Here is a 21,541-nt window from a genome sequence, read left to right as displayed (position 1 = left end):
TAAGAAAGATTCGTCCTAGGAAGATCTAGCTCTCTCGTCGAGAAGACGCGCGCAAACACGATTGATAAAAAAAATGCGACAAATCATAGCATCGAGAAATGCCCTTTGGAAGAACCCTAAATTTCTCTAGAAAGGAGGAAAGATCACACGAGCTCAATTGGCGGGAGATCCCCCCGAGGAAGACGATGCGACGCAAAACTCGTGCCTGCCCACGGGGCTGGGAAGAACCCTAAAATGCCACAGATGGCTCGTCACCGATTCCTCCACCAAATTCTCCCGGCACAAAAACTCCTCCGAGTAGCTGCGCTCCACGGGGCGCTCCACATCGTGCACGAACACATCCGTCCCATTCCCAGTCTTGCGGCTCCGCGCCATCACGGCCGCGCTGAAGATCGCCGCCATCCTCCCGGGCGCGCCGGGGAAATACCCGCGCGGCGCGTCCACCATGATCACATCCCACTCCACCTGGAAGAGCTCGTCCGCCAGCCCATTGAGCGCGAGCTTACACTCGGAGAGTAGCAAATTCTGGACGGCAGTACACTTCCCCTTTCGATTGGATCGAGCGTGTTCTAGCAGCTGATCGGCCTCGGTGAGAACTGTGCTGTATTCCACGATATGGGTCTCTAGCTCCGGATGTTTCTCGCTGATCTGCCGGATCCAATCCTCGGACTCCTCCAGGAACGCCGTTCTTCCGGCGTAGTTGAGCATCTTCCAGAGGAGGCTATCGTGGCCAAGCCCGAAGACGAGGAAGTTGCAGGGGCCGCGGCTGGCGAGGACCTTGGCGGTCATGAGGATCTCCTCGCGGGTCTGCTGTGGCGTAGTGTCGGTGGAGGCGTAGTGGACGAGCGCGGTCATGAGATCGTGCGGGAGGTGCTCCACCGTCATTGGGACCGAGATTGTGTTCTTCACGGGGACGAGGACGATCTGCGAGGAGGGAGAGGAGGAGGAAGAAGAAGAAGAAGAAGATGCGAGGGATTGCGAGGGATTGCTAGCGTCGCGGAAGAGTAAGAAGGCGAGGGAGAAGACGACGAGGATGAGAATCGGGAGGAGCTTCCAGGACGGCTTGTTCTTGGGATTTGGCGACGGGAACAGAGCCATTGAGGTGGATTATCGCGGGATTCTCTCGATGCCGGTGTTCCAGGTCCCAAATCTCGCCGACAGCTGCCAAAGATCGTGAGATCCGCTCGAAATATCGCCAAGAACAACCGAAATCCCTGCCAATTCACTTACCGGCGCCTGGAATCGACCGAAATCTCTCGCAAGGAGGCCTTGCAAGCTAAGAATCTGCCGGCATTGGCTCTCTGGCGCTGGCGCTGCGCTGCTCGCTGGAAATCTGCGCGCTCAAGGCAAGAAATATCCCTGGGCGAGGCGAGCAAGAACCTAACCTTCTTGAAGTAGACAGCGAGCAACCTTCCATTCCATTTTGTTTATGCCGATCGATCGATCGATGGGAGCATCTCTACCCGAATTCCATGTGGACCCCCCTCGCTGCTGGTGGCATTGCGAGCTACCGTGAAAACCTCCCCTCTCCCACCATCCCAACGGGGCCAGAGATTTTTAGGGTTCTTGGAGTGAATAGAATTGGCAGGCCGCCAGAGAGAAGGACACGTACCTGTTACCAAACGGAGAGAAGATTTCGATGTTGATGCGTCACTACCTCTCTGGGAAAATGACAAAATTATGCGATTAGAATATTCGGACGGCCTTTATCACCCTTGTCAGAGGTAAATCAAAAGGAGTTAACGGCCCCGATTTTACTTTTTATAATCCATTTCGAAGCTTCGTCTAGGGCACGCACGAGAGGGAAATTTTGCGCGTTAGGGTTTCTTCGTCCGTGGCGCTCGCTCGGTGATCGATCCATCTCTTGGCGCTGTCCAGGTAAATTCGCTGCGATCCCCAGGATTGAGCGCCGCATTCGCCGTTCTTTGCGAAATTTTGCTCTCGAGTGTGGTGTTTGCGAGTGTGTAGATGGCCGCTTCCTTGCGAAAGCCCGTGTTTATCAAGGTCGACCAGCTCCGCCCGGGCACCACCGGGCACACGCTCGTCGTCAAGGTGGTCTCGTCCAAAATGGTGCTCAGGAAAGCGAGACCCGACGGCCAAAACGTTCGCCAGGTCCGAATCGCGGAGTGTGTCGTCGGTGATGATACTGGAGTGATCATCTTCACTGCCAGGAACGAACAAGGTATTTTCACTCGTTCTTTCAGCTTCGAGTTGCTTCGCTAGTGCTTGGTTTTCTTGCTTGGCTCAAGTTCTTTGGATTGGATCTAGCTCTTGTGCGATGGTTTCATTCTTACAAGTTCTGTGAATAGTTTCGTTCTTACAAGTTCTTTGGATCGTCTCGTTCTTACATCTGTTTGCAAGTTCTTTGGATTGGATCTAACTCCTTGTTTCTCTCTCGTTTTTTTTGCAGTGGATCTAATGAAGCCAGGAGTGACAGTAAACCTGCGAAACGCCAAGATCGACATGTTCAAGGGGTCCATGCGCTTGGCGGTGGACAAATGGGGAAGGGTGGAGCCAGCAGCCGACGAGAGTTTCACAGTCAAGGAAGACAACAATCTATCCGCTGTGGAGTACGAGCTTGTCAACGTCGTCGACGAGTAGACAAGCGGGATCCTTTGTGTTGGGGTGCTTTGGTTCCGGTGGCTGGGCATCGAGCAGCAGCTATGTTTCACTAGAGTGATGGAGATTGCAAGAGCAAAACCTGGTTTGGGGAAGACGAAAAAAAGTGGCGAAGCAGCGGAAGAACACGAACAAGAACAAACACACACAAAATTCAGGGTTTTGGGTTTTGGCCTAAAGGTTTTATGGCCTTATATTTCCTTTCTTTTTTTCACTATAATTAGGACCTTATGAATCCAAGGTTTCTAGTTACACTCAAAAAGTTTCCAAAAAGTTTATATAGGTGATGAGATGCGGCCAGATGATCGGGGTGCCAGAGGTGTGATTCTTCTCACGGAAACCTGGCACCCATCGCTCGAAAGTTGTCACAAACATATTACATCTTTGAGGGGGAGGGAGACGGATTCAATAATTGTGAAAACTATAATCACAGGAAACGTAACTCGCGATGAAGCGCTAGGTATAGATGAAGCTGGGGGATTTGATGCTAAACCGGAGGCCATTGCTGGATCTGGGGGCTCGCCGGAGTCGTCGTTATTGTCATCAGATGAAACAGAAGGAAGTTCTAGTGGTGGTGGTGCTACTACAATGGATGAAGAGGATCGTTTTGCTCTTATATCAAACATGAACAGCCAACTAAGGGCACTGCCTGATTTGGAGGTTTCAAGCATGCACAGGAAGAACATAACATCTTCAACTTCACAGCCAGTTTTACATGATTTTATGCACATATCTTCATCTTCCAGTGCAGTTTTACATGATTTTGTGCCACTTGAAAGCTCAAGATTTTTTAATCCAAGGCCTCGTGAAGCTCAGATTTTGAGTGACTGTAGGGTGCCGCTTGGGCTGGGCAAGCCCGGTTTGGAGAAAAGCCTGAAGAGAAAGAGATCAATGGCGTTTAAGCAAGGCACTGAAAAGCTAGTTCCGTGTATATTTTGCGGCCAGGAGACTAGATTTGATTACTTTAACAACAAGGAGCATGACCAACAGCGCCTGAGATGTTCCGTCTGCAAGCGGAAGTTTACCAACGGTGCGAGAGTGAGGGGCGTTGAACGGGTGAAGGATGCCAGTGTTTTTTTCCTGAATAAAATCCATCTTATGGCTTCTTTATTCAGGTGTTGGCACACCAAATTTTGTACAATACGAACTAATTATTCTTTTTCAAAGTCTCATTAAGGCTTTGCACACACAATTTTGAGAAAATAAATCTCATTCTGCACAACAAGATTTGGATATATAACCTTTGTTTCACAGAACCTTTAAATTATCCAAGCAGCTTTTAAAGTCTTTTTTATTTCACAGCTTCTTCCCTCGAGAATCTATGTCTTCACTACTACCGTTCATGCCAGCACTTTGGCCATGGGACAAGGTAACTGGAAGATTATTCCAGAAATCAATCCATTCTGAGATTCTCTATGGCAAAGGTGAAGCTTGGCCCTGTAAAGGTCTCTCCAATGGGATTGGGAACTTGGGCATGGGGTAACACACTGCTGTGGGGATACAATCCCTCCATGGACAACGAGCTTCAGCAGCTCTTCAACTTTGCAACTTCCAAAGGTGTTAATTTCTTTGACACAGCGGATTCGTATGGCACAGGAAAACTGAATGGGCGAAGCGAGATTCTTCTGGGCAAATTTATCCGAGAGTTCCAACAAGGTTTAAGATCTTAATCCACATTTGCGCTTCTCTCAATGAAACTCTGTTTTTCCCAGGCACTCAAAAAGATATTGTGATTGCCACCAAGTTTGCGGCTTATCCATGGCGAGTTACACCATGGCAAATGGTTCAAGCTTGCAAGTAAGTTTTCTCCTTCTTACGTGATTTTGGAAGTCTGTTTTCTTTGGTTTTCAGAGGATCTTTGCGAAGATTACAAATGGAACAGCTTGGAATTGGTCAGCTGCATTGGTCAGCTGCAAATTATGCTCCATTCCAAGAACAAGCACTGTGGTCCGGCCTTGCGGAAATTTACAAGGAGGTATGCTCCAAGTTAGTTTGCTACGACGGTAAGAGCAAAACATGATAAAATTACTGCCAGGGACTTGTGAAGGCCGTGGGTGTAAGTAACTATGGACCGAAGCAACTGGTAAAAATCCACAAGTATTTGGAAAAGCAAGGAGTTCCTCTAAGCTCTGCCCAGGTCTAGATAGTCCTTTCTTCTTTGTAACTTCTTGTTTGATTTTCAGGTCCAATTCTCTCTTCTAAGCATGGGGACCGATCAAATGGAGGTTAAATCCGTGTGCGATGACTTGGGAATCAAAGTCATTGCTTACAGTCCTTTAGGACTTGGAATGCTCACGGGAAAATACCAAGCGTCGTCAACCAGCCTTCCACAGGGACCGCGGTATCAGAAAAATTCTCTTTTGATCCACCATTACGTTAACACGTACGCGTAGGGGATTGCTCTTCTCTCGAGTTTTGCCGGGAATTACACCGCTGCTGGACGCCCTGGAAGAGATCGCGAGAAAAAGGAAGAAGACAATGTCACAGGTAATCAAATTCGATTCCACTGCTGAGATCTTTCTTCTGCCTTTTGCGTTCGTCCAAAAGGTAGCAATCAACTGGTGCATTTGCAAGGGAACGATCCCAATCCCCGGAGTCAAGACCCTGGATCAAGCACGAGAGAACCTGGGCGCGCTTGGCTGGCGGCTCTCCAGCGACGAAATCGCCCAGATCGAAGCAGCAGCAGCGAATTCTCCCCAGAAGATGATCCAAAACATCTTCCAGACGAAGTGAAAGCTTTCGCGCGCAAACTCAGAAGTTTAAAAAAGATTTTGAAATCTAGGGTTTGCAAATTAGGGCTTGCGGACGTCCCAATCGTGCTGCTGTGGATCCAAAGAACACGCCTGCATTTCTTGAATGATTCGCGAAGTAAGCACTGCCCATTTAGCGTACGGCATCCACGTCACCAAGAGTGCCCTAATAATTTTATTCTTTTTCTCCGGCAGTGCGTGTGGATCGCTCTTGCGTGTTTGCGCGCTCCCTCTTCTTGTTCTTCGCTGCTGCTACGCCGCCGGTTCCACTGGCGCCGCGCTCCAATCTCCCCCGCCGATCGGATTGACGCCTTCCCCGCCGCGCGGCCGTTCCATCGAGGTGCGTATTACTGCCCGGCGCATCGGATCCAACCTAGGGTTTCGCTCTTCGGCGCGTTTCCAGTGCGCGGCGGGGAAGGGTCTCATTCTCGCTCTCTCTAGCTCTCAATTCCCTCCAGATTTCCCTTTTTCTTCTCTCTCCTCCCTTTCCTCCCTTTTGGAGAAGACCTAAGGCGGCTATGGCGTCATCTCTGGACAAAGGCTTCACGTTCCAGCGACCGTGTTACTCCTGGGGCGATGTCGCGTGGGTGGAATTCGACACAAGCGGGCAGCAGCCTCCTCCACCGTACTACGATCACAGCTATGGCGGCGGTCTCGAGTATGCCAACTTTGCTCCATTTCCTTCGCGCCCGCCCGAGAAGTTCTCCTCGTATGGGACGAAGTTGGGCTGGTGTGGCGATGGGAGGGATTTCGTCTCCGTTCTCCAGTGGTACTGCTACTGGCTTGGGATCAACCCAGCGATTTGCTGCCAACTTCCAGCCGAGGTGGTCACCGCGGAGATCCTCAAGCAGGGCGCACAAGAGCGAGAGGTTCTTCCATCTCCCGGCCCTCCACACGAGGCTTTCCGGTACGTGATCCACTACCTCGGGCTCCAGGAGCTTCTTTCCCTGGAGATGGTCTGCAAGCCTTTGCTGGAGATGGTGAGGCGCGAGGCTCCACACTGGCAGAACTTAAGGCTGGATCCGCCACTGGACTTGAAGCTCACGGACACCGCGCTGCTGATCCTGGCGCTCCGAGCCCAGGGACGCCTCCAGAGCCTCAAGCTCGCGAACTGCCAGAGGATCACGGATGCGTCGCTGGAGATTGTTCTCGTTGGCAACACCATGCTTACAAAGGTGAGCAAAGTTTTCTCTTTGTTTTCTGCGTTTCTTACACACTTTGTTGGTGATCTTGTTCTTTCCAGTTGGACGTGTCCTGTTGCAAGGGATTGACGATCGAGGGTGTCGTGAAGATGGCTCAGCGGCACACACTGCCCGGATACCAGCGCTTGCGGCGGCTGCGCGTGGAGGGCTTGAACGACATCACCAAGGAACGCATCCAGGAGCTGCGCGAGGCGCTCTGCCCGGACAAGTGCTGGCCGCTCTACTATAGGCTCACGCACAGGGGCTACGGCGACAGGGTCCTGGACGTGGAAGCATGCCCGAGGTGTGATCTTCTCCGGGTGGTTTACGACTGCTGGAGGACCAAGTGCCACGAGAAGTGGTCCGCGGGGGAGCAGCAGTGCCGGGGCTGCCTGAGCTGCGTTCCCAGGTGTGACAACTGCGGTGGATGCTTCGAGAATGGGGACTTTGAGGAGACGTTCGCGCTCGACTTTATGTGCCTCAAGTGCTCGAGGCTGCCGGTGGAGGCGACGTTCCCAGGCACGGGGTTTGGGTGTGGATCGCTGTCTTTCCACGACCAGAAGACGGTGGAGGAGGAGTGGAGGCTAAAGCAGCAGCGGCAGGAACAAGAAGAGGGGAAGAAGAGGGCGATCTTGGGCGATGGCTCGATCGCCAGGAATGGGATGATGCGACTAGCAACGATGGAGAGATCATCGAGAGAAAAGACCAACAAAAACCATAGCTACAGCAACACCAACAACACTACTATCGGCAAGAACAACAAAATCAACCATAGTATCAACGATTCTTTTGTAGGAGGAAGGAGGCAATAACGCGGCCCCCCCCTGAAGCGAGCGAGCGAAGGTCAGGCACTCTTTTCATTTTCTTTCTTCTTTGCTTCTTTTTTCTTTTGGAGGATTCATCGTGAGATTCGATTTTGGAGGACTCAAAAAAGTTAGCGCCAGGCAATCTCATGGGCGGCTGGTAGATTCTTTTAGCGTGAGAGAGATCAGGAAAAACGAAAACAAAAAAAAAAAGAGGATTGGAGGAGAAAAATGATGTAAATATTTTTTGAGAAAAAAAATTAGAAATGACGTAGGTGGAACGAAAACAAGGATTCTTTTCGTAAAGTAGAAAGTAGATAACTTACAATCTTAGCTCTTGATACGTTATGAGAACCTTTCCAAGCAAAACTGGAAAGACAAGCCAATTAGCATAGATTTTCTTGCAAAGGGAAGCGTACCAAGAACAAACGTGCAAGCTCGAGATGACTCGTGCAAGCTCACTGTCGCGATGGAACAAAACTTACACAATCTTTAATAATTGGCGAGTGGAGCATTAGTATCTCTCAAGAGAATCAAGCCCGAGAGCAACGTTAAAAGGATGTAACTTAGTTTTTCAATTGTTTGATGATGGCGTCAAGGGAAGATAATGTTCCTCCCACAGCGCAAACAATTCCAACCAGCATTATACCAATGCCAAGAGTAAGCTGGAAAAGCACGCTTAAGCTTTTTTGCCTTGAGAAAAACACTTAGCTTACCTCCATCAAGCTTAGTTTGCTGCCTCTGATTCTCATGTAGCACGCACAAGGAAGAATTAAGGACTGAGACATAAGCACCATAAGCTTTACCACAGCAAAAAGAAGAAAAGAAACATTACCACTGCCATGCTAAGGAAAGATCCGATAAACGCCATCACAAAGCCTGCACGGTTACTTCGTATCGGCGCTTATAGCGATCAAAGGCTGTGTTTACCGAAAAATGGTACCGAGATGGCAACAACAACTGTCGAGGCAACTAGCAAGGTACGGATGACAATGGAGGCTAGATGCTGCTGGAAGCGAGAGCTGTTGATCGGCAACAGCTCCTCAAGACTAAGCGCTACCGGAGTGATCGTCAGTGCGTATCTGTTTCGAGTTAAGCCAGAAAATAAAACGTAAAAAGATATGACGCAGTGGATACTTCGTAAAAGGATTGATAACCTGCACATTCGAAGCACCATGAGTAACTCAGAGGAAAAGAAAGAGCGCGGCAATGCTTACGATCGTCCAAAGTGCAATCTTCGAAGCCACAAACTCCTTTGGCATGTTGAGAGTGACCTGAGACCGAGTTTTATCGCCAAACATTTTGTATCCCATGGCTGCCACAGCACCGAAAAGCCCAGCACACAAAACGAAACTGCAAGAGAGGCAGTCAGAGAAGAAGACAAGCGAGTATAGATTGAATACCTGATGGTTAGCACGCGATTGTATCGACTTTTGTTCTTCATGGACGTGTATATGTTTGGAAAAACGGCGTGTCCGGAGTAGCAAAATCCATACAGACCAAGCGACACTGGCAATCCAGCTATGTCAATGAACTTCCCAGTTTCGTGGAATCCTATTCCGTCCACTGCTCCAACCCAGAAGACCGTGAAAACAACAATAAGAGACGCGACAACTCCACCGGCTGGAGAACGAAAATTGCTTAGAGTATGCTTGCCTGAAGACAAGAAGATCACGCTTACCTGAAACATAAGAGAGAAGATGGAGATTTCGTAGCCAGACTGTTGGAAGGATGAATAACGCAGCAAGAATGGCAAAAAGCTTATGTGAATCCAGCGTATACCCGAACAAAGATAGTTGTGTTCCTGGAAATAATACCGAGAGGTTGTCTCCTTCGAGTATCAAAAACTCGACACAGCAGGCCTGTGAGCAAAAATGTGATTAACGTCAGAGATCCCAATGCATTCCGGGGTGTACTTACGTAGAGTTCCACGTACAAAACAATCTGGCCAGTGTGAGACACACAAAAATTAAAAAGTTGGAACTCAAGCGAACTTGATTGAGTGGCTCACCGAGATGATCAGTCGTCCAATGCTTCCAAAAGCTGCCTGTCCAATGTCTGGATATGTCTTCAGCCCCGGCCTGCTTTCCAAACATTTTCGCAAAATAATACCGGTGTAGCAGCAAATGACGGCTAGTGAAAAAAGTAGAACCAATCCAATCCAGCCTCCTTGTTTCACTGCATAAGGTGTAGTCAAGATCCCAACACCAGCAAGAACATTCATTCCTGTAACAGAAAATGTAAAAAGAGTTAAAGAAAATGAAAGACAAACGTACCATTCAGCAATGCCTGCGTAAAGCCACATCCTTCATCTTGAGGTTCTCTCGGAAATCCGTGAGCGATTGTAACAATGGAAGGTTTCCTTTCCACCAAGGTTGTAGTGTCGGTGGAAGTTGCCTGATCTTGTTCCTGCGCTGATAAGAGTTGGCTTTTGAGATCCTTTTCTTCGTCGTCTTGCAAGTACGACCGCTTGCCAGCCGAGGAGGATAAAAACGATCGAGTCAGGCTCGCGGGGCTAAGAATGCTGAGCTTTGGAGGTGTCAAGAAGCTATAAGCGTCGATGGATTGCCTGCAGCCATAAAACAGCAGATCAATCATACAGCAAAATTGAGAAGTTCTCTCGAGCGAATTTGCTCATTGCTGGAGACTTGGATCTGGAAACAATGTTAACAATCCTAACTTCATACCTGTAGCTCTGAGGCCACAGAGTCACTTCGTCCTCATCTTGCTTTTCTTCATCGCACTCCTGCACTTCTTCTTGTTCTTCATCGTCAACATCACTATTGTGTGCTGCGTATTGGCGCTGCGGAAGGTAGCCTTTCTGTGGAACATGCATTGTGCAGGTTCACAACTTCACTGTGCTCCAATGGCAATGACCCTGCCAAAGAGGAGAGATATAATGTTTAGATAGAGGCCTTTCCAATCCATCCCTTAAAGAACGCAAAGAGCTGTCCGTCCCATGAGGCAAGCCAAGGATATGTCCCTTGGAATATTCTAGACCGACTGACAGCAAGCAAAGGCACCAACTTTGTCCATATGAGAACACACAATGAAGTCATGCAAGAGAATGCTTAGGCCTTTTAAAGCTAATCCATGGAAATAGAAGACCCACACTAAAAAAGTTTAGACGAAAGGAAAACAAAACAAATATCTGATGTAAGTTCATCTCTGGCAGTTTTTGTCTGCTCACGCTTGGAGAAAGACGTAGCAACAGCATAAACAGTTTGTACACGGAGTCATCTCTATCTGAAACCAGAAGACTGCCTATGATGCACCAATACAAAGAGGTCTAGATGCGATGCATCGCTCTTCTAACAGCAGCCTCAAGCTTTGGTTCATCTCACGGGGAACCAAAGCAATTTTTCATCAGCTCCATAACTTCTACTTTGCTTATCAATACCTTAGATCTGGTGAAAACGATCTCCAGGACGTTAGATCCTTCCAGTCTGCTTGAACAAGTCGTCAGAACCGAAAGAGGACGATCACTGACAAACCTCTTGGAGTATCCCAAAAGAAGAAAGGCTCTCTCACAGCTCAAGCTTCCTCCTTGGCAGTTTTTTCCACTTTGGTGGTCGAGAGGATGGAGAGTGTCAAGTTAAGTCCAGCCTGCACGGGCTGCACAGTGCCACCAACGTCATGCCATATCAAAGGATACGACATACCCAGCTCTTTGCTCTTTTTGATCATCGCCCCCGTTTTTGGGTGCTCAGCACCAGGCTTGAAAGCATCCAAGTTTGTTTCTCCGGCTGCTTGTGCCTTGCGTGCCGGGATCACATTCTCCCACCAAAACTCGCTGAGCAACCCGTGTATCAGTGTCCAGTACTCCGGATCCTTGGTCACCCGGAAGCAAGCACTGCTTTTGCCGGTCCATACGTAGAAATCCATCCATTCCCTCCCGATTATCTCCAGCAGCCCCTGGAGCTGGGGGACGTAGTAGTGAGGAACTTTGGTCCATGGAACTCCAGCGTTTCTCCTCCCTCTCATGTGTGGACACTTCACCTCGAGAATTCCTTTCTTCTCGAACAAGTCGGACTCGTTGCCTTCGATGAGACCATCCGGCGAAGCACCGAGCCAGCTAAACTTCTCAGCTTGCTCGCGACCACCTTTCTCTTCCCGGAGTGTTTGCTGTTCTTCGTCCTCCTTGTAGATTTTAAAACCAATGTGATCCACGAGATGGCCAGTGATCCTCTTGTAGCTCTCCACCGCGGCGGATTCGTTCTCCACACCCCATCTGGTCGCCTGGTTTCCTTTGAAAGCGCCTCTAAGCCCGACCTTCTCTTCCCACAGCTCGATCCTCTTGCCTTTGAAGAACCCCAGCGCATTCGCAAATGTGCTGGCCGTGAGACGATCCTTGCGAATTTCCAGCCATTCCTCCGTGCCCTGCTCGAGCGCGCAGATTTTCAATCCTGGCCCTGGAATGCACCCGATCGACGCAGCTCCGCTACAAAATCTTTGCCTCCTGCTGCAAAATCTTGGCCTCCTGCGGCGATCGATGCCGCGCAAGCTTGCGAATCCAGCAATCCCGGGGAAATGCAGCGCAGTGATGCGCATCGACGAGCACTCGATCTTACCGGAAGCGCGCCAGAAATCCGCCGCCACCAGCATTCTTAGGGCTCTTTGGAAGACATACCCACCTACCTGGAACCAATCCCCTTCGTCAATTCAAAAATCCATCCAACGGACTAGAACAGCTAAATCCCAAGGTTCCCAGCGCGCCACGTGGAGATAAGGCGATCGAGCGGCTGAGGTTGTGACAGGTGTGAATATGTACTGTTTTTGGATGTACTCTATTTATGATCAAGATAGGGTTTTTGGTGTCCAGCGAAAGGGGGAAGAGGGCAGAGCGGAGATGCAAGCACTAGGGTAGAAGCGAATTAGGTTTAGGGCTCTTCTTCTCGCTCTCCTGGCGTCTAGGTGCTAGCTCCAGCGCGGGAAGCTTTCTGCGCGATGCGATCGATGGTTTTTCCTTCTCCATGCTTTCCCTCTGCTGCATTAGGTCTGTGCAGAGGTTAGGGTTAGGGTTCTTCACCGGCTTCGCGAGCAGCTGAACGCGCCAGGTACTTCGGTTTCATCTAGGGTTTAGCAGCTCTAGAAATTCTCGCAAAATTCGCGCGATTTCGTGCGTCCCAGGCTGTGATCTCTAACTTGGAGTACCGCAGGAACATGACCGTGGGACAACAAAAGCAGAAGTGGACTGCTGAGGAGGAGGCCGCGCTTCGAGCTGGGGTCGAGAAGTATGGAGCTGGGAAATGGCGAGCGATTCAAAAGGACGAGGAATTCGGGCCAGTCCTCGTGTCCAGATCGAACGTAGACTTGAAGGTTTGGAGTTTCGAGAGATCTGCCTTGAAACTTCTAACTCTTTTGCTTTGGTTCTACAGGATAAATGGAGAAACATAAGTGCCACGAACAATGGCAACAGAAATAGAGGCAAAGGCGCTGGTCAAAAAGCCGGGGGACGGCGAGCGAAGTCCCAGGATGGCTCGGATAAGGAGGAGCTATCTCCCGTTCCCGACTCGGAAAAAAAGATGCTTGGTACCAAGTGAGTTTATTCTGGCTCCTAGCTTACCAGTGCTGTGAGTTACTCCCTCTTGTCAGGTATGATAATCTTATACTTGGTGCGCTCTCGGCATTGAAAGAACCAAATGGTTCCAGCATAACTGATATCGCGGAGTATATAGAGGTTTGCCATCTTTTTCTTGCTTGTGTCCTGATCTCGAGCTTTGGCTGCTGTGTAATGTAGGAGCGGCAGTCTGTACCCCCGAGTTTCAAAAAGCTCGTGGTTTCCAAGCTAAAGTCGATGGTGCTCGAGGGAAAGCTAATCAAGGTATGCCGCTGTATGCTTGTGCTTATAACTTCTAAGTTTGTATCTTATCCTAAAAGTACGGGGCCATGAGTTGAGTAACAGGTGCATCAGAATTATAAGATTAATGACGAATTTCCATCTGATGGAAGGGCCAAATTCCAAAGGCTTCGGAACAACCAAGATGACAAACAGCCGACTTTCTCGAGGGACATCACACGGAAGCTGAGAACCGACTCCATTGCCAAACGAACGAAGCTAGACCCCGACGCTTTGGAAAGAAGGAAAACCGCCGAAGAGGCTGCCAGAGTCGCGGCTCTGGCTGTGGCTGCCGCCGAGCAGGCTGCTCTAGCGGCAGAGCAAGCCGCGAGAGAGTCGGAGCTCGCGGATCAAGACCTCGAGATGAAACAAGCGGCTGCTGATGTCGCGCTCGCAGCTACCAGGACGAAAAAACGTACGTTCTCTCAAGTTTTTGAGTTTGATGCTGAAGTTTTGCTCTTGTTTCTTCCAGCAATGAAGGCAGTGGCGGCCATGGGACGAGAAGTGGTGGCTGTAACTGTGTAGCTTACTGTAACAACGCTCTACGTATTTGCTACTGAACAATGTATAGGCTGGGTTAAAAGGTGGGCGTCCTGCAAACTCTCTTGTATAGATTTGTCGATCGACGCATACAGGAAGAAGGAAAAATGGGGGGAAAAGCTCTTTTTCTTTTTACTTTTTTTTTTTTAGCATCTTAAAAACACTTTTTCCTTTTAGCAGCAGGAAGAACAGTTTGACTTGTAAATTATTGGAGCTCCATGGATTCTCTACGATCATAAGTTCCATGAGAAAAAAATGTTAGCAAGACTTTGGGGGGTCCAAAGTAGCCACCATTTTCTAGGGAAAGATTTGTATGCCCACAACAAACATAACATCATAGAAACAATGTGGAAAAAAAAAAGCCATGTTTTTTCTCCCACTTGTATGGGCAGACGAGCTCGCTTTGTTTGTTTTATAGTGCTTGTCGTATATAGCGTAGCTACCGAGATATATACCCCTTGGATACGCAAAAATTTGAACGCCAGCCGTTGGATGTCGAGCCCAAGCTGTCCTCTGCCATTGGATCTCAACGAGATTTGCCCGCCACCTTTCCAGGCATTGGCACAAATCACGGCCGTCGTCAGCCACGCGGGCGCTACGATGTCACAATCACGCGGCGGGGTGGAAGCGGCGCCACTGTACGCCCACCGAGCGCCGCCACTGTGTAGAAGGCGGCGCTTACACCACGTCACGGCCAGGCTGGCGCTGACGTGGTTTGTTTGACCGAGCGTTGCTGCTGCTCGAGAGAGGGCCGTTGGATGGTGTGGATCCGACGGCTGTGGGCCTGGCGTTGCTTGGCTGGGTCCAGGTCTTCCATGGCGCAGTGAGCGCGATCAAGGCGTTTGCTCGGCGTTTATTTCTCTTTCGCTGGAAGGAAGATGTGAGATCGATCGATCTGGCATTTAGGGTTTAGCAGCAACGTGTTGGAATAGTTCATCGCCATCGCGTGTTGGGACGCTTGGAAAATCCCTTTGTCTTTGTGTGTGTGTGGCTTCTCCTAGAAATTTTGGGCTTGCTTCTTCTCTTTCTGGGCACTGGACGCTTTCTTTCTCTTTCTTCCTTTTCTTTTGATTCTTTCTTCCTCTATCCAGCCTTGGCTATGGCGGTCGAGCGAGGTCGGGCAGTGGGCGGCATTGGGTGCTAGATCGCGAGCCGAGCGAGCGCGTGGATCTTGGAATTTCGCGCACAGGTCGATCGATCGGGAGGAGAAATCGCTCGTTGCGAGAGATCGGGGAGCTAGAGATGATTGACACGCCACCGACTAGCAAGAACAGCAAGGATCACGGCAAGGAGTTCACCGATTTCCAATGGCTGCTCGCGGAGCTAGATCGGATGTGGTTCCACGACAATGCTCTCAGCTTTCCGTTGGGCGACTGGATCCGATCGAGCTGCTGCTGGTCGTGGGATCAGTGCTGGCAGTCCCCGGAATCCCTGGACAAGAAGAACAAGAGATCGTGGAATCCCCCAGAAATCCAGTCCCAGCCCCAGGCCGTGGAGATGGAGGCGGTGATTCGGCCTTTGCGAGAGACTGGCAAGGTTTTCAGCACGGGCGACCTCCCTGGCGCTGGATTCAAGCTTCCTAAGGATGAGCCTCTAGAGGAGGATCAATGCGGAGGCGCGATCTCTCCGGAGTGTGTCTCGGATGGAGGAGTGGTTGTTCTTGACGAGGTAAGAAAGAAGTTCTTCTTCCTTTGTTTGTTTGCTCCCCCCCTTTTGTTGCTCTTGGCTCTTTGGTTTTGCCCAGCATTGATCGTTTCGATGAGAAACTCTTACTCCTTTCCTCGATTCACGATTTTTTTTTGTCCCAATTCCTGCTTGCACAAAGCATCTCCACAAAAAAAAAGCTTTTTTCTTCTCGCCAGAGAGGCACTGATCGATTCGTTTCGTCTGTTTTGATCGATCCATCCAGGAGGACGAATTCACGACGCGGAAGCTGGAAACGATCCCGTCGGCATCGGCATTGTTCGTCGCCGATGAGCCCACAATCCAAGGGCTCGAGCGCGCCGAATCTTCGCCCGCCGCCATCGCCGCCTCCGCCGCGTCTCCGCCAAACCCGCGCCGGCGGCGGCGATCATCGCAGCGTAGCAAGACCACGCGGAGCTGGAGCGAGCTGGAATTCGACGAGGTCCGCGGGTTGCGAGATCTGGGCTTCAAGCCCAGCGAGGGAGATCTCATGCCCCGGCGAGTGGTGAGCCTGGCGACGAGCACAGCCAGATCATCGCCCCGGCGCGAGCGGATCTATCCATCCCACGCCTGGAGCATCCGGAGGCCCGATTCGCCGCTGCTCAACCTGCGAATGCCGGATCCAAACCGGCAGGGCGTGGAGGACATGAAGGCGCATCTCAAGTTCTGGGCTAGGGCTGTGGCATCCACCGTGCGCCAGGAATGCTAGAACGAAGAAGAACAAACGAGGAACACATTCTTTGGTATATCCTCCAGCGCGCGGTGGCATCGGGTGGTATATTATCTCTCGGCCAGTGTGGCGGCGATGTGAATGCTCCAGACTGGCTGGAACTGGAACTGCAAGATTCGACCGTGTATCATAAATACATATTTTACCGCAATGTAACAAACTAAGACGACCAGGGCGTCAATTTTTCTACGTCATCTAGCTAGGATACATCTGTTATTCACCATGGTGGCATGCATATCATTGCGGTATATTCTTAAGCACCATTGTGGTATATTCGTTAAGCTTAATTATATAATATATTCTTTAAGCATCATTATAATATATTCGTCTATTGTGGTATATTCTTCAATTTATGAATGAATTGGCGGCGCGCTTGAGGAGCTGCGCCGCCGCCCAGGATCTCCGGCAGGGCCGGAGGATCCATCGCCTTGTCCGGGAGCATCGCTTGGAGGGCGATCTCTCCCTCGGCAATCTCCTCCTCCATTTGTACGCACGATGCGGCGCCTCGGACGACGCCAAGGCACTTTTCGATGTCATGCCCGATCGAAATCTCGTCTCCTGGAACATCCTCGCCGCGGCATTTGCCGTCAGGGGCTGCGAGATCGTCTGGAAGGTGTTCGATCGCTCGTCCGGCTGGAGCGTCGTCTCGATCAACACTGTTCTTGGGTCTTGGGCGAGATCAGGATCGTCCGGGAGGACGGAGGAGGCCAAAGCTCTCTTCGATCGCGCGCCGGAGCGATGCATACTCTCCTGGAACTCGCTCCTGCTGGGGTACAATCACCGGGGTTTGATCCAGAACGCGCTCGCGGTGCTGGATAGGATGCCGCAGTTTGATGTTGTTTCCTGGACAGACGCTCTCGCGGCACTTGCCCAGTCCTGGGATCTTGCCGGCGCTCGCGCGCTCTTCGATCGAATGCCCGAGAAGAACTCCGTGTCCTGGAACGCGATCGTCACTGCGTATGTGGAGAATGGAAACTTTCCACTCGCGCAATGCGCGTTTGGATTGATGCCGCGCTGGGATCCCGCCTCGTTCAACGCTCTTCTTTCGGGATTTGCCCGGTTTGGGAATTTGGAAGAGGCGAAGATCTTGTTCGATCGGATGGAGCTACGCAGCGTGATCTCTTGGACATGTATGATCACAGCAAGCACAGTGTCTTCTAGTTTGATCTTCGCAAGAGAGCTCTTCACACGGATGCCTGGATGGAATGTCATCTCTTGGAACGCGTTGATCACCGCAAATGCCCAAAAGGGGCATTTGGACGAGGCAGTGAGTCTCTTCAAATCCCTCCCGGAAGAACACAAGAGTCTGTGCTCCTGGAACGCGATGATCGCCGCCCACCTCCACAGCGGCTGCTTCGACGGATCCAAGGCAGTGTTCGATGCGATGCCCACGAGGGACGTCTCCTCCTGGAACAATCTTGCTGCCGGGATCGCCGAGCACAAGCCCGTCACTGCCGCGAGAGCTTGCTTCGATCGAATGCCCGCCTGGGACGTGATCGCCTGGAACATCCTCCTCTCGGCCACGGCCGAGGCCGGGGATCTGGGCGAGGCGCGCAACATCTTCCACGCCATGCCCGCCAAGAACTCCTTCTCCTGGAACGCGATCCTCACCGCCAGCGCGCTAAACGGCCACGCCCAAGACGCCGAGAATCTCTTCCGCCGCCTCCCCGACAAGAGCTCCTCCGTGGCCTGGAACGCGCTCGTCTCCTCGTACGCGCGGAATGGCCAGGGGACGGTTGCGTTGCGGAATTTCCACCAGATGGTGCTCCACGGAATCCCATCCGACGGTGTCACCTTCACCAACGTGCTGGTGGCGTGCAGCCACCTCGGAATGGTGGAGACGAGCTGGCGCTATTTCGTGTCGATGGTTTCGGACCATAATGTGAGGGCGGAGCGTGGACATTTCGCGTGCATGGTGGACATTCTGGCCAGGCTTGGGAGGCTGGGCGAGGCCGAGGAGCTTGCGAGGTATATGCCGTTTCTTCCAAACTATGTGGTGTGGAAGTCGGTGTCGAGTGCTAGTAGGATGTACTGCGATGTGGATAGAGGTACACGGGCGGCCCAAAACGCGATTGACTTGGAACCAAAACATTCTGGCTCTTACCTCTTGCTCGCAAATATGTATAAATCTAATTCGTGTTAAAGCTGTGATAGTCTTTAGTATATGCTCATCCTCTGTGTTTACTAACTATAAACATGTTTATACTTTCGGCGAATTTATTTCCTCCCTGGGACTGGATCAACAACATCCAATCGTGGGCAATTGCATCACTATTGGAGATCAATGTTTCAAGTGTGGCTCTTTGGATCACTGGAAGAAGGATTGAGTTCTCAACTTATAAATAATATTGATTATAATATTTTTTTTATCTTTTCAGTTTAATAAGAAAGAGTGACACAGGCAAACCGAATGAAGCAATAGCAAGGTTCCTAGGAAAGAAATTAAAGAATTAAGAATTGATCTTGCATGAGCAGGATGGTTCAGTGTTTCACCACTATCAATCCACAACTAACCACTAGTAAATCATGCCTCAGCAAATTATTGGACATTTATGTAAAGAAATGTTAATTTTTAGTATAAAAATCAGTTAAAGACATATATGTACTAGAAGGTGACATGTATGTACCAGAGTGTTATGTCCAAGGTGACAAGTGTGAATACTTCTTTCGGAAGTGGAGCTAGCTTTATGCGTGAGTGCTAGAAGGAATCACTGTAATTCTCACTCACAAGATCCCCCAAGCACGTATAAAAAGACCCCCACTCTTCCATTCCATGGCTCGATCACTGGGACAAACAAGGTAAGCAAGAGCAAAGAGGCCGAGAACAATTCTTTGCAGTAGCTTTGACACCGTAACTTTGTTTCCAGCCTTTGGCAATGGAGAAGTTTGTAGCTCTCGTTCTCGCTGTTCTTGCTCTAGCCGCGATCGCAAGGAGCGAAGGGGCGACTTGCAACACGATCCAGCTCGCGCCCTGCCTCAGTGCCGTGCAGAAGGGTGGAGCTACCAAGACTCCATCTCCATCCTGCTGTTCTAACATCAAGAAGTTCACTCCCAAGTGCCTGTGCGATAGCGTCCAGAGCAGTCTCGCTCAGAAGTACAATGTGGACATCCCCACCGCGCTCACCATTCCCAAGCGCTGCAACGTCAACTTTAATGTTCCTCCCGACTACACCTGCGCTGGTAAGATTGCTTGCTCACCTCCGCGATCAGAACGACTTTGTTTTGTTGTCTCAGGGTACCAGGTTCCTCGTGAAGTTCCAACTTGAGCTTCCAGGAGCGTAAAGTTCCCCGGGTGTCTAAATAAGATTTTAGATCATAGTGATCTGGAAAACTTGTCGGTATGACAGAAATCGATCAGTATGTACGAGAAAGAAGATGCAAATAGCGAATGCTTACGTTTGAGCTCGTTAGAGACAGCTATCCCGCAGATGCACCAAAATACAACTCGTGAACGTCCTTAACAATGCCGATGTTGACTCGCGCAACATCCAACAAGTCGGGCTCTTTGATGATGCGAGCCAGAGCAAAGTATCTCTGGAACTGGTCGAATGCCATGTCGCGTTCGTGTTGTCTTTGGTAGAGCAATCCCAGCAGGCAGTGACCCCTCGCCTGCAATGCTAGAAAATGTGAGTAACTAGCATTGAAAGTTTACTTTTATACTTGTGTGGTGAGATCAACGTCTTCAGCTGCTTCAAGGTATAGCTCAAGATGGCTGACTGCTGTTAAAACATCTCCGCAAACTTCAAAAGCTTCAGCCATGGAAGCCCTTGCTTTGCATTCACCAGCCTGAAAAGAAAAAGAAAAAGCGTCATTATCCTCATTCTGGAATATCTGTACCTTGTTTCCAGCCTGTGATGAATACTCGAGGTATTTCGTCTGATAGTCTAGCGACTTCTCCAGATTCCGTAGCTTTGCATACAACATTCCAATGTTGTATTTGGCTTCAGCACCCATTGATTCATTTCCGCAAGCCTCGGCCATCATAATAGCCTGTTCAAAATGTCACGGAAAATTCGATGAGCACGCATCGCTTACCTTTTCAAAGTATTCGATGCTTCCTGTAATGTCTTGCAGCGCTCGAGACCTCTCAGCGCAGTGCCAATATATCTGTTTCACACAAACTACATAAATCACAAGTTTTGTATGGGTGCTTTTGTTACCTCCAAAAGCTCTTTAGCAGCTTGCACGACGCGCTTGTCGTATTTAATTGTTCTTGCGAGTTGCAAGCACTCCTCGTAGTTTTCGATTGCTTTTGTGCTATTATGCATCTTCCAGTAAATTTTACCAAGATTGAACTTGGCCTACAACACAAAAGTGAGTGAAGTAGTAGCACGATAAATCGTTACCTGAGACTTTTGAGTGTCATTTTTGGTTTTTATCGCCGCAGCAAGGCTTCTAGAATAATACTCAATGGATTTTTCAAAGTAGCAAGTCTTCTCAAAAATTTCCCCAGTTCCAGAATTTGCTTCAAAAACTTTCTCGTGGTCTTCTGCAAAGAAAAAAAGGTGAATCTAGGAGAACATAAATCTGCAGAATGCTTACTTATTTATAATGAGGAAGAGAGGAATACCAATTCTGGAAGCAAGCTCTGCTGCTGCTAAATTCTCACTGAGACTGCTTAGAGTTTCCTTTCGTTTAAGCTGCAAAAGAGAATACGTTAAGCTGGAGTACATTCTAAGCAAGGAAGCTCACGGTTTTCTGGGCTTCTGCAATGGGATTGAGAATTCCAGCCTCTTCATCTTCTTTGGGAGTGGGATCGATTTTTAAGGTGGTTGTGATAGTGAAGAGCTCTGCGGCATACAAAGCGTGCCATCAAACACAATAAACAAGATAGAAAAGTTCTTACCAACAAAAGCCTGTGGGTTTCCATCCACGAGCAAATTCTGGCATAGCTCTTGCTCCGGTAGCATCGAGACATTCGTGAGTCCAATTCCCGATCGCTCGGTTCGATATTGCAACTGGAAAGATAACGTTCCAAGGAAAAAGAAATGAGCGAAAGAACAAAGAATCGATAGAAGAAACGGAATATCATCGCACTCTTTCCAGCAGAAGATGCTCCAATTCAATGATCTCATTCGTGACGACATTGCGCCTGACATTCTTATCCATCCTGAGCTAGAAATCTCGTCAGCTGGAGATTCCATCGCCACAATGCAATGCATACCTGAGACGATTTCCTCGGTAGCCCGCGCGCCGATCGCCACGAGAAAACCTAGGGTTCTACCGAGGAAAGAAAGAATGCGCGCTCACTCCAAAATCGCGCATAACCCCCAAAGCTCTTCCTCGTTATCTGTCCAGCGCCCCCCCAAGCAATCCCAGCCATGAAAGCAATCTCGCCACGTGGTGAAACATCAACGGTCAGGATCGCGTAATCGCCAACGAACTAGCCGACGGCT

At 49.8% G+C, this 21,541-nt stretch overlaps 11 protein-coding genes across 17 annotated transcripts; 7 read left to right on the top strand and 4 right to left on the bottom strand.

The window, feature by feature from the left end:
• Positions 1-58: 58 nt before the first annotated feature.
• LOC9644988 (glucuronoxylan 4-O-methyltransferase 1) lies at positions 59-1,556 on the bottom strand. Its single transcript, XM_002984576.2, has 2 exons — positions 1,231-1,556; positions 59-1,161 (listed from the first exon to the last, which is right to left on the bottom strand). The coding sequence occupies exon 2, from the start codon at positions 1,096-1,098 to the stop codon at positions 154-156; it is 945 nt and encodes a 314-aa protein (XP_002984622.2). The 5' UTR covers positions 1,099-1,161; positions 1,231-1,556; the 3' UTR covers positions 59-153.
• Positions 1,557-1,786: 230 nt separating this feature from the next.
• Positions 1,787-2,881, top strand: LOC9644987 (uncharacterized protein At4g28440). The gene is made up of 3 exons (XM_002984681.2): positions 1,787-1,878; positions 1,969-2,182; positions 2,411-2,881. The coding sequence occupies exons 2-3, from the start codon at positions 1,969-1,971 to the stop codon at positions 2,599-2,601; spliced, it is 405 nt and encodes a 134-aa protein (XP_002984727.1). The 5' UTR covers positions 1,787-1,878; the 3' UTR covers positions 2,602-2,881.
• Positions 2,882-3,911: 1,030 nt separating this feature from the next.
• Positions 3,912-5,411, top strand: LOC9644986 (pyridoxal reductase, chloroplastic). The gene is made up of 8 exons (XM_002984680.2): positions 3,912-3,988; positions 4,044-4,275; positions 4,332-4,416; positions 4,471-4,594; positions 4,655-4,756; positions 4,803-4,960; positions 5,013-5,106; positions 5,167-5,411. The coding sequence occupies exons 1-8, from the start codon at positions 3,941-3,943 to the stop codon at positions 5,350-5,352; spliced, it is 1,029 nt and encodes a 342-aa protein (XP_002984726.2). The 5' UTR covers positions 3,912-3,940; the 3' UTR covers positions 5,353-5,411.
• Positions 5,412-5,506: 95 nt separating this feature from the next.
• On the top strand, positions 5,507-7,640 carry LOC9644753 (F-box protein SKIP14). The gene is made up of 2 exons (XM_002984679.2): positions 5,507-6,544; positions 6,613-7,640. The coding sequence occupies exons 1-2, from the start codon at positions 5,888-5,890 to the stop codon at positions 7,360-7,362; spliced, it is 1,407 nt and encodes a 468-aa protein (XP_002984725.1). The 5' UTR covers positions 5,507-5,887; the 3' UTR covers positions 7,363-7,640.
• LOC9644752 (amino acid transporter AVT1B) lies at positions 7,633-10,834 on the bottom strand. Of its 3 annotated transcripts, none has more exons than XR_002994180.1 (14): positions 10,754-10,834; positions 10,041-10,231; positions 9,630-9,922; positions 9,365-9,579; positions 9,274-9,297; positions 9,035-9,215; positions 8,757-8,976; positions 8,571-8,706; positions 8,491-8,510; positions 8,284-8,435; positions 8,189-8,232; positions 8,070-8,132; positions 7,839-8,018; positions 7,633-7,722 (listed from the first exon to the last, which is right to left on the bottom strand). XR_002994180.1 is itself a non-coding variant. In XM_002984575.2 (13 exons), exons 2-13 carry the CDS (start codon positions 10,187-10,189, stop codon positions 7,920-7,922), a joined length of 1,596 nt encoding a protein of 531 aa, XP_002984621.1. In that variant the 5' UTR covers positions 10,190-10,231; positions 10,754-10,834; the 3' UTR covers positions 7,730-7,919. The 3 variants fall into 3 exon arrangements, 1 of the variants encoding a protein (XP_002984621.1); XR_002994179.1 differs by having other exon boundaries at positions 7,672-7,722; positions 7,773-8,018; XM_002984575.2 differs by lacking the exon at positions 7,633-7,722 and having other exon boundaries at positions 7,730-8,018.
• Positions 10,491-11,966, bottom strand: LOC9644985. Of its 3 annotated transcripts, none has more exons than XM_024689729.1 (2): positions 10,848-11,966; positions 10,491-10,799 (listed from the first exon to the last, which is right to left on the bottom strand). In XM_024689729.1, exon 1 carries the CDS (start codon positions 11,956-11,958, stop codon positions 10,888-10,890), a length of 1,071 nt encoding a protein of 356 aa, XP_024545497.1. In that variant the 5' UTR covers positions 11,959-11,966; the 3' UTR covers positions 10,491-10,799; positions 10,848-10,887. The 3 variants fall into 3 exon arrangements, with proteins under 3 accessions (XP_024545497.1, XP_024545498.1, XP_024545499.1); XM_024689730.1 differs by lacking the exon at positions 10,491-10,799 and having other exon boundaries at positions 10,852-10,968; positions 11,016-11,966; XM_024689731.1 differs by lacking the exon at positions 10,491-10,799 and having other exon boundaries at positions 10,852-10,959; positions 11,016-11,966.
• A 200-nt stretch (positions 11,967-12,166) lies between these two features.
• LOC9644984 (single myb histone 1) lies at positions 12,167-13,999 on the top strand. 2 transcript variants are annotated; one of them, XR_002994192.1, is made up of 8 exons: positions 12,167-12,410; positions 12,513-12,672; positions 12,732-12,892; positions 12,949-13,033; positions 13,094-13,177; positions 13,259-13,607; positions 13,665-13,776; positions 13,913-13,999. XR_002994192.1 is itself a non-coding variant. In XM_002984678.2 (7 exons), exons 2-7 carry the CDS (start codon positions 12,517-12,519, stop codon positions 13,715-13,717), a joined length of 888 nt encoding a protein of 295 aa, XP_002984724.2. In that variant the 5' UTR covers positions 12,167-12,410; positions 12,513-12,516; the 3' UTR covers positions 13,718-13,867. The 2 variants fall into 2 exon arrangements, 1 of the variants encoding a protein (XP_002984724.2); XM_002984678.2 differs by lacking the exon at positions 13,913-13,999 and having other exon boundaries at positions 13,665-13,867.
• Positions 14,000-14,526: 527 nt separating this feature from the next.
• Positions 14,527-16,334, top strand: LOC9644983. Its single transcript, XM_024689844.1, has 2 exons — positions 14,527-15,400; positions 15,642-16,334. The coding sequence occupies exons 1-2, from the start codon at positions 14,975-14,977 to the stop codon at positions 16,122-16,124; spliced, it is 909 nt and encodes a 302-aa protein (XP_024545612.1). The 5' UTR covers positions 14,527-14,974; the 3' UTR covers positions 16,125-16,334.
• An 817-nt stretch (positions 16,335-17,151) lies between these two features.
• Positions 17,152-18,288, top strand: LOC9644751 (pentatricopeptide repeat-containing protein At4g02750). The gene has a single exon (XM_002984676.2). It carries the CDS (start codon positions 17,152-17,154, stop codon positions 18,286-18,288), a length of 1,137 nt encoding a protein of 378 aa, XP_002984722.2.
• Positions 18,289-18,717: 429 nt separating this feature from the next.
• LOC112351618 (non-specific lipid-transfer protein 2-like) lies at positions 18,718-19,555 on the top strand. The gene is made up of 3 exons (XM_024689817.1): positions 18,718-18,944; positions 19,013-19,325; positions 19,380-19,555. Exons 2-3 carry the CDS (start codon positions 19,022-19,024, stop codon positions 19,409-19,411), a joined length of 336 nt encoding a protein of 111 aa, XP_024545585.1. The 5' UTR covers positions 18,718-18,944; positions 19,013-19,021; the 3' UTR covers positions 19,412-19,555.
• On the bottom strand, positions 19,517-21,414 carry LOC9644982. 2 transcript variants are annotated; one of them, XM_024689816.1, is made up of 11 exons: positions 21,310-21,414; positions 21,183-21,260; positions 20,992-21,103; positions 20,838-20,935; positions 20,716-20,785; positions 20,492-20,634; positions 20,306-20,446; positions 20,181-20,252; positions 19,983-20,135; positions 19,806-19,931; positions 19,517-19,754 (listed from the first exon to the last, which is right to left on the bottom strand). In XM_024689816.1, the coding sequence occupies exons 2-11, from the start codon at positions 21,252-21,254 to the stop codon at positions 19,563-19,565; spliced, it is 1,179 nt and encodes a 392-aa protein (XP_024545584.1). In that variant the 5' UTR covers positions 21,255-21,260; positions 21,310-21,414; the 3' UTR covers positions 19,517-19,562. The 2 variants fall into 2 exon arrangements, with proteins under 2 accessions (XP_024545584.1, XP_024545583.1); XM_024689815.1 differs by having other exon boundaries at positions 21,183-21,255.
• Positions 21,415-21,541: the final 127 nt, after the last annotated feature.

The sequence above is a fragment of the Selaginella moellendorffii genome, unplaced genomic scaffold (assembly GCF_000143415.4).
Source record: "Selaginella moellendorffii unplaced genomic scaffold, v1.0 SELMOscaffold_63, whole genome shotgun sequence".
In the NCBI taxonomy this organism is placed as follows: Eukaryota; Viridiplantae; Streptophyta; class Lycopodiopsida; order Selaginellales; family Selaginellaceae; genus Selaginella; species Selaginella moellendorffii.
The sequence above is the reverse complement of the archived record's forward strand: the minus strand, read 5'-3'. Positions and strand labels throughout refer to the sequence as shown.

Excerpts from the sequence above, each read along its gene's own strand:
- LOC9644988 (XM_002984576.2), bottom strand. The coding sequence starts at position 1,098 with ATGGCTCTGTTCCCGTCGCCAAATCCCAAGAACAAGCCGTCCTGGAAG.
- LOC9644987 (XM_002984681.2), top strand. The coding sequence starts at position 1,969 with ATGGCCGCTTCCTTGCGAAAGCCCGTGTTTATCAAGGTCGACCAGCTC. Across the intron at positions 2,183-2,410 it reads CACTGCCAGGAACGAACAAG|TGGATCTAATGAAGCCAGGA; the intron begins GTATTTTCACTC and ends TTTTTTTTGCAG.
- LOC9644986 (XM_002984680.2), top strand. The coding sequence starts at position 3,941 with ATGTCTTCACTACTACCGTTCATGCCAGCACTTTGGCCATGGGACAAG. Across the intron at positions 4,276-4,331 it reads TATCCGAGAGTTCCAACAAG|GCACTCAAAAAGATATTGTG; the intron begins GTTTAAGATCTT and ends TGTTTTTCCCAG. Across the intron at positions 4,417-4,470 it reads CAAATGGTTCAAGCTTGCAA|AGGATCTTTGCGAAGATTAC; the intron begins GTAAGTTTTCTC and ends TTTGGTTTTCAG.
- LOC9644753 (XM_002984679.2), top strand. The coding sequence starts at position 5,888 with ATGGCGTCATCTCTGGACAAAGGCTTCACGTTCCAGCGACCGTGTTAC. Across the intron at positions 6,545-6,612 it reads GCAACACCATGCTTACAAAG|TTGGACGTGTCCTGTTGCAA; the intron begins GTGAGCAAAGTT and ends TGTTCTTTCCAG.
- LOC9644752 (XM_002984575.2), bottom strand. The coding sequence starts at position 10,189 with ATGCATGTTCCACAGAAAGGCTACCTTCCGCAGCGCCAATACGCAGCA. Across the intron at positions 9,298-9,364 it reads TTGGACGACTGATCATCTCG|ATTGTTTTGTACGTGGAACT; the intron begins GTGAGCCACTCA and ends CACACTGGCCAG. Across the intron at positions 8,977-9,034 it reads TCTTCTCTCTTATGTTTCAG|CCGGTGGAGTTGTCGCGTCT; the intron begins GTAAGCGTGATC and ends TTCGTTCTCCAG.
- LOC9644985 (XM_024689729.1), bottom strand. The coding sequence starts at position 11,958 with ATGCTGGTGGCGGCGGATTTCTGGCGCGCTTCCGGTAAGATCGAGTGC.
- LOC9644984 (XM_002984678.2), top strand. The coding sequence starts at position 12,517 with ATGACCGTGGGACAACAAAAGCAGAAGTGGACTGCTGAGGAGGAGGCC. Across the intron at positions 13,034-13,093 it reads ATATCGCGGAGTATATAGAG|GAGCGGCAGTCTGTACCCCC; the intron begins GTTTGCCATCTT and ends TGTGTAATGTAG. Across the intron at positions 13,608-13,664 it reads AGCTACCAGGACGAAAAAAC|CAATGAAGGCAGTGGCGGCC; the intron begins GTACGTTCTCTC and ends TGTTTCTTCCAG.
- LOC9644983 (XM_024689844.1), top strand. The coding sequence starts at position 14,975 with ATGATTGACACGCCACCGACTAGCAAGAACAGCAAGGATCACGGCAAG. Across the intron at positions 15,401-15,641 it reads GAGTGGTTGTTCTTGACGAG|GAGGACGAATTCACGACGCG; the intron begins GTAAGAAAGAAG and ends CGATCCATCCAG.
- LOC9644751 (XM_002984676.2), top strand. The coding sequence starts at position 17,152 with ATGCCGCGCTGGGATCCCGCCTCGTTCAACGCTCTTCTTTCGGGATTT.
- LOC112351618 (XM_024689817.1), top strand. The coding sequence starts at position 19,022 with ATGGAGAAGTTTGTAGCTCTCGTTCTCGCTGTTCTTGCTCTAGCCGCG. Across the intron at positions 19,326-19,379 it reads TCCCGACTACACCTGCGCTG|GGTACCAGGTTCCTCGTGAA; the intron begins GTAAGATTGCTT and ends TTGTTGTCTCAG.
- LOC9644982 (XM_024689816.1), bottom strand. The coding sequence starts at position 21,254 with ATGGATAAGAATGTCAGGCGCAATGTCGTCACGAATGAGATCATTGAA. Across the intron at positions 20,786-20,837 it reads TTGCAGAAGCCCAGAAAACC|CTTAAACGAAAGGAAACTCT; the intron begins GTGAGCTTCCTT and ends TCTCTTTTGCAG. Across the intron at positions 20,447-20,491 it reads ATGACACTCAAAAGTCTCAG|GCCAAGTTCAATCTTGGTAA; the intron begins GTAACGATTTAT and ends TTTGTGTTGTAG.